This window comes from Nicotiana sylvestris, chromosome 5 (assembly GCF_000393655.2).
Source record: "Nicotiana sylvestris chromosome 5, ASM39365v2, whole genome shotgun sequence".
In the NCBI taxonomy this organism is placed as follows: Eukaryota; Viridiplantae; Streptophyta; class Magnoliopsida; order Solanales; family Solanaceae; genus Nicotiana; species Nicotiana sylvestris.
The window spans coordinates 6,844,977-6,861,348 of NC_091061.1; the positions used below are offsets into that span (position 1 = coordinate 6,844,977).

General features: G+C 35.4%; 2 protein-coding genes across 3 annotated transcripts; both read left to right on the top strand.

Moving 5' to 3' along the window:
- The first annotated feature begins 276 nt into the window (after positions 1-276).
- LOC138868248 (uncharacterized) lies at positions 277-3,604 on the top strand. Its single transcript, XM_070145780.1, has 6 exons — positions 277-642; positions 748-1,061; positions 2,068-2,398; positions 2,786-2,925; positions 3,132-3,304; positions 3,420-3,604. The coding sequence occupies exons 1-6, from the start codon at positions 277-279 to the stop codon at positions 3,602-3,604; spliced, it is 1,509 nt and encodes a 502-aa protein (XP_070001881.1).
- A 3,732-nt stretch (positions 3,605-7,336) lies between these two features.
- On the top strand, positions 7,337-15,617 carry LOC104240230 (probable inactive DNA (cytosine-5)-methyltransferase DRM3). Of its 2 annotated transcripts, none has more exons than XM_009795012.2 (11): positions 7,337-7,529; positions 9,389-9,532; positions 9,609-9,737; positions 9,915-10,011; positions 10,235-10,281; positions 11,447-11,551; positions 12,354-12,453; positions 12,696-12,811; positions 13,260-13,362; positions 13,545-13,612; positions 14,162-15,617. In XM_009795012.2, the coding sequence occupies exons 2-11, from the start codon at positions 9,530-9,532 to the stop codon at positions 15,509-15,511; spliced, it is 2,118 nt and encodes a 705-aa protein (XP_009793314.1). In that variant the 5' UTR covers positions 7,337-7,529; positions 9,389-9,529; the 3' UTR covers positions 15,512-15,617. The 2 variants fall into 2 exon arrangements, with proteins under 2 accessions (XP_009793314.1, XP_009793313.1); XM_009795011.2 differs by having other exon boundaries at positions 7,337-7,504.
- The last annotated feature ends 755 nt before the right edge of the window (positions 15,618-16,372 follow it).

The window sequence follows — 16,372 nt, forward strand, 5'->3', positions numbered from 1 at the left end:
AGTTGATTATGTTTTGTTTAATAAACCATCTGCTGATGTTGTTGCTGATAGTTCTAACATTGCTGCTACTGTTGTTCCTGATGATGTTGTTAAGAAGAAATTTGAAAAGGATAATAAAATTGTTCGAGGGCATCTGCTTAACCATATGACTAACCCTCTCTTTGATTTGTTTATACATTATAAATCTGCTAAAGTCATATGGAACAGTTTGGAGAAGAAATATGGTGCATATGACACCGAAAAAGGTATGTCGTTGTTAAGTGGATCAAGTTTAAGATGGTTGACGATAAGCCAATCATGGAGCAGGTTCACGAGTATGAAAACTTGACTGCTGATGTTTTGAACAAAGTCATGGAGATGTGTGAGATTCTTCGGGCTAATGTTCTGCTTGAAAATTTTCCACCTTCCTGGAGTGATTACAGGAATCAACTGAAACACAAGAAGAAAAATTTAACTCTTCAAGAACTGATCAATCACATGAGGACTGAAGAAGCAAACCGTCTCAAAGATAAGGAGTCTGAATGGCTTAAGAATAAGATGAAATCTCTCTCTCTTAATTCTTCTAAAGCTAACCTTGTAAAATCTTCTCATACTTTTGTGAAAGACAGGTTTAAAGGAAAACAAAAGAAAGGTCAGAAGAAAGTATATGTGAAGAAGCAGAGTTACTTCAATAAACTGGAGGGCCATATTCAAAAGTAAAAAAGACCATGTTATGTCTGCGGCAAAATTGGCCACAAGGCTTTTCAGTGCAACCAAACACAAGGACTAAGCTCAAAGAATGGAGGAAAAGCTCCAGTCCAAGCTAACCTTACTGAGGGTGGTGATGTCACTGTTGTTGTGGTTGTTGAGGCAAACATGGTGGCTAACAAGACTGACTGGATACTGGACACATGCGCTTCAAGGCACCTTTGCGCCAACAAGGAGCTGTTTCACGATTTTGAAGAATCTGCTGATGGCGAGTGTGTCTACATGGGTAACTCCACTACAGCTAGAGTAATGGGTAAAGGAAAAATTCTCCTTAAATTAACTTTTGGAAAAACCCTAGCCTTGAACAATGTTCTGTATGTATCCTCCTTTTGTAGAAACTTAATTTCTGGTGCGCTTCTCAACAAAGCAGGTCTTAAACTTGTTTTTGAATCTGATAAAATTGTTATTTCTCGTGGGGAGACTTTGTTGGGAAGGGTTACCTTAGTGGGAGTTTATTTGTACTGAATATCACTCAAGAGATTACTAATAATGCTAGTACTTTCAATTCTGCTTATATTGTTGAGTCTATTAATTTGTGGCATAGTAGACTAGATCATGTTAATATTGCTTCTATTAAGAGACTTGGAAAAATAGAATTAATTCCTGCAGTTAATGTTGATAATTTTTCTAAGTGTCCTGTTTGTGTAGAAGCAAAACATACCAAAAAGCCTTTTAAGAATGTAACTAGTAGAAAAATAGAATTTCTTGAACTAGTGCATTCAGACTTGGCAGATTTCAAAAACACTATTAGTAAAAGTGGAAAGAAATACTACACCACCTTTGTAAATGACTTTTCTATATACACTAAGGTATATTTTCTTAAGTCAAAAGATGAGACTGAAAATATGTTTCTGAAATACAAGGCAGAAGTCAAAAATCAATTAGATAGAAAAATCAAGAGACTTAGGTCTGAGAGGGGTGGTGAATATAGTACTAATATTCTAAAAGCCTTTTGTAAGAAAAATGATATTATACATGAGATTAGATCTCCCTATATTCCCCAACAAAATGGTGTAGCCGAACGGAAAAATAGAACCCTTAAGGAAATGATAAGTTCTATGCTTTTGAGTTCGGGTTTATCTGATAATATTGGGGGAAGCTGTTTTATTTGCATGCTATGTTCTTAATAAAGTACCTCATAAAAAATTGGATAAAATTCCGTATGAGTTATGGAAAGGGTTTGCCCCTAACTCGAAAATTCTGAAAGTGTGGGAGTGTTTGGCTAAGGTTGGTCTACCTGATTTTAAACAATTAATTGTTTGACCCCAAGACTTTTGATGCTATTCTGATTGGCTATGCTTAAAATAATGCTGCATATAGATTTATGTCTTTGAATGATAGTTCTATTTGTGAATCTAGAGATGCAGAATTTTTTGAGCATGTTTTTCCATTGAAAACTAATATGCCTAGTGATGTGCCTAATAATGCTTCTACATCTATGTCTGTTAATTCTCATATTGTGCCTTCTTCTAGTGTTACTGCTAATGAGCATAAAAATGAACTTAGAAGGAGTAAGAGGCGTAGAATTGAAGCTAACTTTGGTCCTGACTTTATTACTACTTTCTTGACTGAAAATATTGATCTTGATGTTTTGAGTGATGAATTAGTGTTAATCTATTTAATAGAAGAAGACTCTAAGACATATAGTGAAGTAATGAGGTCAATAGATGCTAGTTTTTGGAAATAGACCATTAAAAGTGAATTAGACTCTATAGTTTCTAATCACACTTGAGACTTGTCTGATTTGCCTAAAGGTTGTAAACCCATAAGTGGCAAGTGAATATTTAAGAAGAAATTGAGACCTGATGGTACAATTGAGAAATATAAGGCTAGACTTGTTATTAGGGGTTTTAACCAAAAGAAAGACATTGATTATTCTCTTGTGACTAAGATGGCGACTACTAGAACTCTTGTTGCTTTAGCCACTATTCATAATTTAGTGATACATCAAATGGATGTTAAAACGGCTTTCCTAAATTGTGATTTAGAGGAAGAGATCTATATGTCTTAACCTGAGGGATTTGTGATCCAAGGATAGGAGAATAAAGTATGCAAATTGAGAAAATCTATGTATGGTCTAAAGCAGGCACCTAAGCAATGGTATGAAAGATTTAATAACACATTGGTGGGTAATAGTTTTGTTGTTAATGCATCTGATCTTATGTTTATTCCAAGATGGTAAGATCAGATTGTGTTATTATATGTCTGTATATGGATGACATGTTAATCTTGGCCCTAATGTGAATATTGTTAATGAGACTAAGAATTCTTTGTCTTCTAAATTTGAAACAAAAGATCTTGGAACAATAGATGTGATTTTAGGGATTAAAATTAAAAGAATTTCTAATGGTTTTTCGTTATCTCAATCTCATTATATTGAAAAGGTTTAATTGTTTTGATGTAGCACCTGTGAGAACTCCTTATGATCCTAGCACACACTTGAGAAATAATAAGAAATCTAGTATTTCTCAAACTGAATATGCTAAGATAATTACTGGTGTAATGTTTCTCATGAATTATACACGACCTGATATTGCTTATGTTGTTAGTAGATTGAGTAGATATACTCACAATCCTAGTAGTGAACATTGAAATGTTGTTCATCGTTTGTTAAGGTATTTGAGAGGTACTATAGATTGGTGTTTGCATTTTAATATTTTTTTCTGTTTTAGAAGGATTTTGTGATGCAAATTGGGTTACTGACAATGATGAAGTTAGCTCCACTAGTGGCTATGTATTTACTTTGGGTGCAGGTGCTATTTCGTGGAAGTCTTCAAAACTGACTTGTATAGCACGATCTAATATGGAGTCTGAATTCATTGCTCTTAGATTGGCAGGCAAGAAGCTGAGTGGTTGAGAAACTTATTGGCAAACGTGACTTAGTGAGGAAGACAACCTTCACTAGTTTCTCTACACCGTGACTCACATGCGGTAATTGAGATTGCCAAAAATAGTGTGTACAATGAAAAAAAAGACATATCCGCATAAGACATGGTGCGATAAAATAATTGTTGAAACATGGTGTTATTTCCTTGGAATATGTAAGATCCAAAAAAATTTGGCGGATTCTTTAACCAAAAGTTTGGCAAGGAAAGTTATCCTTGAAACGTCGAGGGGGATTGGGTTAAAGCCCATGGATTGAGAAAGTATGGTGGATACCCATCTGTAGTCAAACGAAGCCATATGAGACCTCAATATGCACTACATTTTCCATTCCTATGGCGTGCGGTAGTGCTTTATAAGGTTGAGCTTATTTTGTTCTTAATGATTCTATAGCCTTAAGGTGGTCTATGTGTAGATAGACTTGATGGAATCACCTATGTGAGTGTAAAGGTGCGGTCGCCTTTTATGAAAAACTTGGGATGTCTTTTTAGAATACTCATGAGACCCAAGGTACGTGCATGATTATAAAAGCACTTTGTTAGTATCGCGGAGTTTAAATAGAATTAAGGATATAGTATCTGTTGTAGGGGTCTCTACTAATGTCCATTCAGTTCAATAGTATTTCACTTTTTGGATATTAGTTGTTGTCTCACTTCACTACGTGTCAATTCAAATAGAAAGATATTGACACTTAAGTATATGTTCCTTCTTTTGCCTAGAATTACTCTTATTCTATTTTTGTTTTTGCATTAGTGGGGGATTGTTGGCATTATTTTATATTTTATAATGCAACGTCAAATATTTTTTTATACATAACATATGAAAAGACAAAGTGTCCCTTATTGGTTGTGGAAAGTCTTTTTCTTCACTTTATAATGAATTACTCTTTGTTGGGCTTGTAAAGAACTAGCAAAAGGGAGTGATTTCGCGTACATGAGAAGTTGATCCTGAAGGCAAAATGGGTCGATTCCCCCCCCCCTCTTTCTTTAGCGCGAGATATACGTGAGGCCTAATCCAAGTCTGATTTTTGCTAAAATTATTTCTTTAATTTTTGAGCTTATCAGAAAAGTGTCCAAATATATGCTTACCAGAATATGTCCAAATTCTTTCTCTTTGAATTGGATTTTGTAACGTCCAATTTATTATTTTGTAACAACCATGATTTAATTCTCGTAACAGCTGTAGTTAATTGGGTAACGACTCAATTTTATTTTCTATAATAACTACAGATTAATTTTTTCATCTGTAACTGTTCAACAACTTTGCCTACAAAAGGCAGTCTTCTTTGTGAATAAACTGACATAGAAAACACACTTTCATCTCTCTTTTTCAAAGAATTTTCGGGCAATTGTTTTGCGCAAATTCCAAACTTTCAGCCATAAGTGCACGTGTTTGGAGGTGTTGTGGAACTTTGGGGAGCGACCGATCTTTATAATTTGCAATCGCTTTCAAGGTAGTGACTTGTCACGACACAGTATTTTTGATAAATTGTAACACAATATTTTTGATAAATTGTTCTTCTTTCTTTCTTGTTTTCTTAGTCAATATTATCTACTCATTTTTCTTACACTATACACAACTAATTAGAACCTATCAGTGCTCTACATGACCATTTGGAATCTACCTCGTGCTATCTATGGTTTGTAAAGCCATTTGGAATCTATCTATGCTCACTATGATACTTAAAACTTACATGTGCTTTGCACGATTAATTAGAACCTAACCGTGCTCTGCACGACCACTTGAAATCTATTTGTGCTATGCACGATATTTGAAATCTACCTGTGCTATGCACGACACTTGAAATCTATCTGTTCTATACGATACTTGAAATCTACCCGTGTTTTGCACGATCATTTGGAACCGAACCGTCTTAATTTTTTTTATATGCATTACACATGTTTTTCATATGTTTTGTATCTTAAAAATTAGGTAATGGCCATTAACATGAGATATCGGGTAAAGGTCCTAATTCATGCGATATTTTGCTCAAACTTAGCTTTACACTCTTTTGTCACAAGATAGTTATTTGCGTTATTTTGGTTTGGGACTCAAAATGAACCATCTTTTATTGTCTTTTTCTTTCCTTCTATCTGCTGCCAAACTTTTATTTGGAATTTAAAATACAGGGTATGAATTTAATAATTGATACAAAATTAAATATCGTTTAAATAATAATGTGAAAATTCAATAGTGAAGGTACATCTTACAACTATTAACTATCAAGGACCATTTAAAGATGTTTCTCCGAAGATAAATGAACACGAAAAATATACATTAAAAGGAAGCCAATGGATAATAAGCCTTTGAAAAAAATAAATAGAGAAAATAACAAAAAAAATTCCTTATGTTTGTGGGTTGATTCGAATAATACCTTGAATATACTCATGAGCATTTTTTTTTATCCTTTTAAGTTATTAAAAATGGTATTTTTTATTTTAATCAAATGTTTTAAAAACTAGTGTTGTTAGATTTAACATGAAAATAAAAAAAATATTTAACTAGAGAATCATGAAAAATCTACTCAAATCAAGAAAATGCAACCCTAAAAATTACGCTACACGTCAATAATCAATCAAAGATGACAAAACTTACACTCGACACTAGACGAAAATAATAAAAACTGCAAAGCTTTACCTCCAATATGAGTTTTTATTAAATCTTTCTTTTGTCTAACACAATCTCTGCTAGTTCTAATAGTTAACTAAGATAAAAAAGAAATGCTTATTTTTTTAAATAAATTTGAAGGACCAAAATTACTTAGGAGTTATTTAACAAATTTCTTTAATCTTATCTCGAACATAAGAGATTATTGTCTTTTTTTTCCTCAAATAAATACTCATTTAGGGGGTGTTTGAAGAAAAATATTTTTCGGAAAATATTTTCCCATTTTTCACTGTTTGGTTGCATAAAATTGTTTGAAAAATATTTTTCTAGATATCACATTTTCCTAAAATTGGAGGAAAATGACTTCCCTAGAAAAAATTAGGAAAACAATTTCCAAAAACTCTCCCTCACATCTAACCCAACCCCCTCCCCCTTCTCTTCCCTACCTTACCTCTCCCGTCCCCCTCTCCCAAATGGCTTTTTTTTTTCTTTTCAGATTTTATATTTTCTTTCTTTTTCGTCACCACCCATCCTGCTAAACTCCCTAGAAAAAAAATTATATTTTACCCTTTTTTTTGTATTTTTCAATTTCCTGTTTTTTCATTTTTCTATACCACTCACCTACTCTAACCCCGTCAATTTATAGAATAAGTTATATAGAATATGGTTTTTTTTTTTTCAGTTTACAAGTTCGATATTTTATGAGTTCCAAGGTTATGAGTTCAGAGGATTATATGTTTGGAAGTTTGCGACTTTAGAAATTATAGAGTTTACGGGTTCGAAAGTTTAGCGGTTCAAAAGTTTATGAAATTTGTGAGTTCGAAAGGTTGTTGATTCGAAAGTTTATGGCTTTATATATATTGTATCTAAATTATTTATCAATACTCTTGAGAAATTATTTTTCTTAATTTGCGTATCAAACACCGAAAAATAAGGATGAAAACCAAGCACACCCTTAGTATGTAAGGAATAGTAAAAAGGGAAAAAAAATGCAATTGGATACTGTATACGGTAAAATTTGGACAATATCGGTAACATATGGCATCTAGTCATCTACCTGTACATGTTGGTCACAAGATAATCTCAGCCGTTTATCTCTTGTCTCGCGGTTCGCTCCGTTTCTTGACCCGCCTCGTAAATGGGTAAAAATGCTTTAACCGATGTTACACGAACTCCAATATTTTATTTTCACCTACTGCTGAGTTAAGCTCCCAGTCTGAATTTCACCCTCCGGCAAATTCTCCGATCAGTTTCGCCGCAGCTAAAGGTCAGCATCCATTCCTCTCCCGCCGGTAAAATATGTGCATGCACAATTAATTTTCTAAACCTTCATGCATTTGAATATGAAAAAATATATATCAATTTGGAGCTGTTGGTTAATGCCTATGTAAATATTAAAACTGAAATGGTTTTATTAGACTTTTATGGAGGCGGAGGTGGTGTAAAATTTAGGCGTTTGTTATTTGATGGATTATGTGCATTTGTTGTTGAATATTGGCGAATTAAGTACTTAATTACTGCTTATTTCCAGTTAAATTGTACATTGGCTCCCAGTAGCTCTTTTTTCTTGAACTGTTTTTTTTTTTTTTGTGTGTGTGTGTGTGTTGGGGGGGGGGGGGTGAAATGTTACTTGGTTGGAATTGATTTGGACTAGAATAATTAGTCCACCTAATACTTATAGTAATTGAGATATTAATATAAACAAACAACACTAGGTGGTTTCTTTCTATCTTCCTAAGCCTTGGTCGATAGAGTTATCCGGTATACCTCTGCTGGTGGGAGATAGCACGTGCCCGGTGGAATAGTGGAGGTGCGCATAATTCCCATGACTGTCATAAAAAAGAAAAAGAATATACGAGTGGAGAAGAAAAAGGTTTTTTGGAGTATTAAATAATGATGAAGACGATTGCACCGACTTGATATTTTGGTATTACAGCAACAACAAACCCAGTAGTTTCCCACAAGTAGGGTCTGGGGAGGGTAAGTTGTACGCAGCCTTACCCCTACTCCTGGACGGGCAAAAAGGCTGTTTCCCGTGGACCGTTGGCTAGAGAACGACTGAAAAAGAAAAAGTAATTACAACAAGCATGAATAACAGCAAGATGAAATAAGATCGAATTCAAGAATGCAGTCAAACTCTAGGTAGTAATAGCATTTATGAATAAAAGATATCATACTAACACTAATGCTAGCAAATTGAGTAAGACAAAGAGAAATACTCGACTACCTACGGACCTTCTATCCTAATCTTTGACCTCCACACCCTCCTGTCTAGGGCCATGTCCCCAGTCAGCTCCAGCTGCGCCATGTCCCGCCTAATAACCACTCCTCAAGACTTCTTAGACCTACCTCTACCCCTCCTGCTGCCAGCTGAGGCTAGCCGCTCGCACCTTCTAACTGGGGCTTCTATACTTCTCCTCTTAACATGCCCGAACCATCTCAACCTCGCCTCCCGCATCTTATCCTCCACATGAGCCACTCCCACCTTTTCCCGAATAACTTCATTCTTAATCTTATCCAACCGGGTATGCCCACACATCCACCTCAACATCCTCATCTCAGCTACTTTTAGCTTCTGGGTATGAGAGTTCTTGACCGACCAACACTCTGCTCCATACAACATAGTCGATCTAATTACAACCTTGTAGAACTTACCTTTAAGTTTCAACGGCACATTCTTGTCACACAAGACACCAGACTATTATTATAAATAATAATAATAATAATAATAATATTTTGATATTATTATTATTGTTGTTGTTTTGTTTTTATGACGGTGGTGTCTGGGCCAGCTTGCGTGCATTTGGTATTATGCCACGTAGAAAAGCTTTAGGATTTTCAAGAGAATGTAACCAAAACTTAAAACGGTTAAAACTTTCTTTGTAACTAGTATTTGGTTTTTTATGCAAATGGTTTTCAGACGGGAGTCCGCCTATCAAGTGTTTGGTCTGCTACTTCATTGCATGTTGCTACCTTTCAAACTATCAGCCCATTTGATACTTAGTAAAAAGAAAAACACTGCCGAAAGCTTTTCATTTTGCTTTATGAATCTGGGCTGCACGTTTACTATGCCTCAATCCTATGTAAGCTGAGCTCCGCTATATGAATACTCAGCGTTTGATTCGAATGACTCATTTGTTTTTGGCTGCAGGATTATTCACTCTTTCTTTACCCTTGAGTATCATTTATTCATTTTTACCTGCAAAAGGCCAAGGAAAGCACAGTTTTATGCTTTTGTTGCGGCGCATAAGAGACAATTGTCTAACTTTGCTCCCTCCAGTTTCACGTTAAAATGGTATACATATGAACATTTAATGTGTATGGTGCTATTCCATTGCTTGTGTTCTTAATCATTCTTCGTTTTATTCTAGTGTGAGTTACCAGAATATTCAGATAGTGAAAATTCTTCGAAGCCCGAAGGTGTGAGTGGAATCATGCCTAAAGTTGAAGATCCATATTGTGAATTTCCATCTCTATACACATATACAAGGCCTACAGGGGTAAGGAAAGAAATAATGCATTTAGCTGATTTTTCCTCCTTGGTAATATTTTTGTTGCCATGTTTTATTCGAAGTCGACGCATATGCTGCCTTGGTAATATTGTTTAGCATCAGGTGGTAGCATTAATATTCATCACCTGTGTAATCATCTTATTTTTGATGCTAATGCATCTGTAGGACAACATTGCAAGCTCATCAGGCAGCAGTGTGAGATCATCTCTTCTGGCTATGGGTTTCAATGCATCACTTGTTGACAAAGCAATTGAGGAAAATGGTATGTAGTGGAAAACTAACTTCTGTTTTAATCTATTGTGAAATTGTGTTTGGCAAGTTGTTTTGCTACTGAATTTTGGAGAAAGAATACCAAGGCTACCACCACCTTAAAAAAAAGAAAAAAGTAAAGAATACCAAGGGTTCCAACTCATAAATTTTCTTAAAAGTTTTGGTTGTTATTACAGTTGAGTAACGTAAGAAGGGATATTTTCTTTTCAATCTAGGTGAAGGCAACATTGACTTGTTACTGGAGACTCTTGTTGCAAATTCTGTAAGTAAATATTTCTGATGTGTGGTACTTCTGTTTTTTCTTTGATGCTGCTCATTTCTTGCGTTAAATAATGCGTCAACATGTTACTCCTCTTTGTCTAACTGTCAAGCACCCTCAAGACCTTTTTACTTCTTTCAACGTAAAACTTCTTATCATACAAGTTTTCTAATCGATGTTTATTTCCAGAGAAAAGAATGAGTGAGTACTTCGTCTACCAAAGAAGTTGGACATGTAAAACTTCTATTTCTAGGGTCCTCCGTGCCTGGTTAGGTAGCTATTAAGTGCCCCTCTACAGATGTTTACTTGTGGTATAATAAAGTGAGTAGTACTTTCGCAAAATGTCAGTAATACTTTCCGTGTCTTAAATATTTGCTAAGCTATTCATTTTTTTCTTTTTCAAATCACTAGCAGAAATATAGAATATGCTGGTCTATCTCCTTAATCGAATGTCTATCTTTCCCTTTTAGTTTTCCCCAAAATGTTGTGCATTCATTAAAAGGTCAGACATGTATACACTATAAAAGTTACAAGGAGGCCACTTTTGGTCTTCTCATTTTGTTCTTTAAAAACAAAAAGAAGTATTTATAACAATAAAAAAACAAAAAACAGAAAGGTATTTCTCTGTTCCCACATGTTCACCAAGCAAATAAATGATTCGCTTCATTTTTCTCTTAGAAATACCAATGAAGTCAAATATAGTTTTGCTCCTGCTATTTTCTATAATATTTATGCTTTCAAGTTCTTTGCTTTTTGGTATTATTTTGTGATACATTTGAAATGTATGAAAATGAATAAGAGGACTTATAAGTAAAATCATCTGTGGTTACAGATTTTTTGCTTCCAGTCAAGGCACATTTGGGTCCTTTCCGGAGGGCCTTTATACCATTTCTTCTCACGTTTTCATAGGACAGCCTATGTTTCAAATAGTTGGTTAATTTTCTTGAGTTTCTTTGATTTTCCTCTATTCAAGTTTATTTCCTGTTAGGTTTGATATTAGAAACAAAGTAGATTTGTTGATTTCAATGAAAATATAGTTCACTTGCAAATTGTGCTAATGATGGATGCAAAACATTGTGCCGCTCAGTTGTAGATTATTCCTTATGCCATCATTTGTATAATGATCATCAGAATAACCAGAACTGATGTTGTTGATGTGTTTAAATAGGATCCTCCTAGAGCAGATTCGTCAGATTCTCTGGATAGCTTGTTTGGTGATGATGAGGACACAAACAGTTCTGCCAAGTATGACGGAGATGTACATATAAAAGAGGTGAAGTAATATGGTTCTACGTGATGTGAGTTACGTGCTTCTATAAATGTTGGTTACTACTTACTAGGTTATAAGAATTAACAAGTAAACTTTCTAATACAATTGTGGAGTTTGGTTCGGATAAATGGATAGTCCTCTTGACATGGATGCTTTTATTCCAAGAGGTTCACAGCTTAAAAGTAATTAGGTTGGAAAAATTGTTGAAGGTATAAAGGCAAACAGATGCAATTTTTGCTACTGTATAGGTCATTTTAATCATTTTTGTAGACTGGGGAGGAAGTTTCATGTACAATCTAAGATGGATAGAAGAGAGAATCCACTATCCAGCCAGAAAAAGAACTACATTATTATAAGAGGTGGTTCATGCCAGTGAAAGAAGCAATGAAAGAAAAGTCTGTTTCTTTATTCAAAATCATTTCTTTGAATGAAGTTATATTGCTCCACTAAAAAAGAAGTGGTTGGCCTTTCTCAACATGGTGTATAGAACAGAAAGCCTTTTGGTACAACACTGGGCTGTTCACTTAAATGATAAATTGGTCATTGCTAATGAATATCGTTGTTTCAATAGCAATGTGTACCCCAACTTTTCACACTGATGCATATTAGATGTAGAATAATCTATGTACTTCATGCCCATGCATATTGCTTCAGTCTGTACGCCATTTTAGGAATAAAATCCTATGCAATGAAAACTGTGGGTAATATGCTTTCAAGATCTTAGCCTATGCGTTTTTACATAATATTAAAATTAAGAAAGATAAAGAGGATATGCGACTTGGGTTGTCTCCTTTTTCTGTTGCAGGAGCCTGATCCTTGTGGTGGAGTTCATGATGACAAGAGAGCATCTTTATTAGCAATGAGTTTCTCTTTGGACGAAGTCGAATTTGCAATCGGTAAACTTGGTATGTGAAATAGCTGTAGCTTTTTGTGTTTTTCAAAAATGCTCTAGGATTTTTCTTGTGGTATTATGGTTCTTCTCATCTCTTAAGCAGAATCCTCCCAATAATGCTGTATAGCTGATAGCCAATTTTGAGCTTGTGTCCGTTAAGCAGAATCCTCCTAATCATGCTATCTTTGTTGTCTGTTTCTTTTTGCTTTAAATAGGCAATCACTTAAACTAAAGTACTCCTCATCCTGCATGCAGGTGAAGCTGCTCCTGTCAACGAACTAGTTAATCTAATCTTTGCTGCTCGAATCGCTCAAAATTGTAAAAAAGATGACGGTGATGATTCTGTTGTTGAGATTAAAGAATGGATCAAGGTTATTGATTTATGTTAACTCTTTTTTGAGCATTTGGTAGGAGAAAAGACTATGGAGCATAAGAAGAGTACAAGAAAGGTGGACAAGCTAATATGCTGAAGTTACATTAACTGAACAGATCACTCAATCTAGCTGTAGATCTACCAAAGAGATGTATTTGAATAATCATACAGCTCACCTTATGGAAAAATGATCCTTTGAATCATCTGTCTTTAAAAATTATTATAGGAGGCTTTTTGTCATGTACCTGGAGCAAAGATTGCACTTGCAAATATTTAATTGCTTCATATAACTGTTTTATACCCCTTTCCTTCTTTCTGACTTGTATGTGATTTAAGAATGGATTATTTGCTATAACTAACCTGCTCCATACTATATGAGCCCAAATGTCTTATTTCCTACCATTGATCAAGTGGCATGTGCTATTAATATCAACTTTGTTGTCTAGGAATGCAGCACCGAGGCTATGTTTAAGATCATGGAGAAGACGTTAAAATTGCTTGACATGGGTTTCTCTGAGAATGAAGTTTCTGCAGTTATTGAGAAGTATGGTGAGCAAATTATCTCTTTGCTAGTGTCTATTCCACCAGTAACTATTTGCCTCTTGAAATCGTAGTGTTTCTACTGCAGCCTTTCTTATTTGGTAAATTATTTCCTTACTGTCTTTAAGCTCTCTTTTTCAGCCAGGGTTTTAAACAGATGCTTCATTTAGCTTTCGTATTCTGCCTTTTAGGTTCTGAAGTTCCTCTTGAAGAACTTGCAAATTCAATTATAGATCCTAGTAGTGGAAGAATGGACAAGGTAATGTCTCCTTTTCTCTTTTCATAGTGCCATAAAACTTGCAATTATGGTAATTTCTTATTTGTTGATCCAATAGCTTGCTTCAATTGGTTTGGGACCAAAAATAGGACAACGGTGGAGCAAAGAGGTTTCAAGCAATTGCGACAACCATCTTATAGCCTTTCCTAAGTGAAACTCCCTGATGGTGTGGTTGCAGCTGTAGTTCACCATTAGCTATTACGGAATTCTTGGGGATGATTATTCTTCATTATTTGCACGAAGCATTATGTTAGAATTGATACCTGGGCTACCATTTTGCTCATCAAAGATGTCAACTATTAACATGCTCTGGTCCTTTTTCTCTAGTGTGATCTCTGATGCTTAAAGTTGTGAAGACACTAGTACAACTAGATTAATTTAGATAAACTATTGTATTTTTTCAAATGACATATAGATGTTCTCCTATTTTTGTTATGATACTTTTTGTTTATCTGAGATCTTATTTCCTTATAAGTGCGCTTCTGTTTGAGAATACTGTCCAACTTTATTTTGTTTTTTACTTGTTTGCAGCATCTATTAAACTCTCTCAGCAGGAATGGTTCGATTGGATTTCATCCACTAGCTGTTAAGAAAGAGGAATGTGATGTGGATACCTCTGAATCTAGAGAACTTAACATACTGGAAAAGCTTAAAGGGAAACGGCCAAAGGAGAACTATATTGATGAGATAAACACTTTGAAAAGACCGAAACCAGAATATGATGAAGCCTTTGGCAGTTCTCTTGGCCCTGCATGGCAAGAAATGACCAGTAGAAACTTAGGGCCATTCAATACCACGAGGACTCCAGTTTCTCGAAGAGCAATTCACCAAAGATCAAGAGTGCTGGATTGCCAAGAGACACCGAAATTGTCTATGCCCAAATCATGCAGGACCCTTGATAAGGAGGCGGCTAAAGCTCCCTATTTCTTTTATGGGAATGTAATGAACTTATCTCATGACTCTTGGGTAAGAATCTCTCAGTTTTTGCATGCCATTGAGCCAGAATTTGTTAATACTCAACTTTTCTCAGCTTTGAGTCGTAAAGAAGGTTATGTACATAATCTTCCTACTGAAAAGCGATTTCACATTGTTCCAAAACCACCAATGACGATTCAAGAAATAGTTCCTAATAGCAAAAAATGGTGGCCATCATGGGATACCAGGCAACACTTGAGCTGCATCAATTCTGAGACATCTTGTGTACCTCAGCTATGTGATAGGCTTGAAAGAACAGTTAGTGATTCCCAGGGGTTTCCTGCGGTTGACAGACAAAGAGATATCCTCCACCATTGCCAGATATTGAATCTAGTGTGGGTTGGCCGCTACAAAATGGCACCTGTAGCACCAGAACAAATAGAACGCATTCTTGGCTACCCAGAAAATCACACCCGAAATGCTGGGTTTAGCCTGATGGAAAGACTTCTGTCACTGAAACATTGCTTCCAGATAGATACATTAGCTTATCATCTCTCTGTATTGAAGTCTCTGTACCCTGGAGGATTGACGGTTTTGTCCATCTTTACTGGAACTGGTGGAGCTGAAATTGCATTGCATCGCCTTGGAATTCGCTTAAAAGTTGTTGTCTCCGTAGAGGCTTCTGATAAAAACCGGAGAATTCTCAAGCAATGGTGGAGTAGTTCGGGACAAACAGGAGAACTTGTGCAGATTGAAGACATTCAGAAGTTGACCAGTAACAAGGTAGAGGTCTTGATAAAGAAGTTTGGTGGTTTTGATTTCATCGTATGCCAGAGTCCTTGCACATACTCTTCTAAAGGTAATTTATTTGCAGATACTGATAGTCATGCAAGTTTAGATTTCATGTTGTTTCACGAGTTTGTGCGTGTCCTACAACGTGTAAGAAATGCAATGGGACGGAACTAGTGAGTTCCTTAGCTTTATTTTGTAGGAACATATGGACTGAGCTTAATAGTATGTTGTCCTAGTTTATGACTTCGAAGTTCTAATATATGAAAGCTTAAATGGAGAACGGTGACTATTACATTACTTAGTTTTCAGATTATCTATTTTAGTAGTTTGGCGTGCACGTTATTATATTTCGAATATATGTGTGCTATCTCCGGATAAGGTATGCGTACACTCTACCCTCCCTAGTCTCACCTGTAGGACTACACTGGGTATGTTGTTGTTGTTGTTGTTGTTGGATGTGTGCTATTACAGTCATTCATGGATTTCGTCAACTGACTTGATCAAGGGCGATTTTTAAGAAGAGGCATTTGTATTCAGACATCTTTATAATGCTCTTGTTTGGGCCATGCACCAAAGCAATGAGTGTCACATGTATTCTTTATCTAAGGTTTATTAATTGTGGTTACGTGATAACAATGGCGGAGCCAGGAATTTCTTAAAGGGTGTTCAAATTTGAAAGAAGTGAAAAAAAAATTCCGATAAAGGGTGTTCAATATAATATTATATACCACTAAAATCTAATATTTTACCTATATATGCAGTGTAATTTTTCGACGAAGTGTGTTCAATGTAGCTTTGCCCCTATCAAAATTATTGTGCATAGACAAATATTTGCGTTCCTTCTTCGAACTAGTTTTGGCATCGTTCTCAACACATTACAATCTCGCATCTTCACACTGTCCTTGTCTTGAAGGTCTGTCAATGAAGTTACCAATGATCCTATAAGGTCCGTCACAATTGGAGCTAAATTTCAACCTTCTCGTGAGTGCTACTGAGATTTGCACTATGAGTTGCAATTTTAAGTTCCCGTCACAC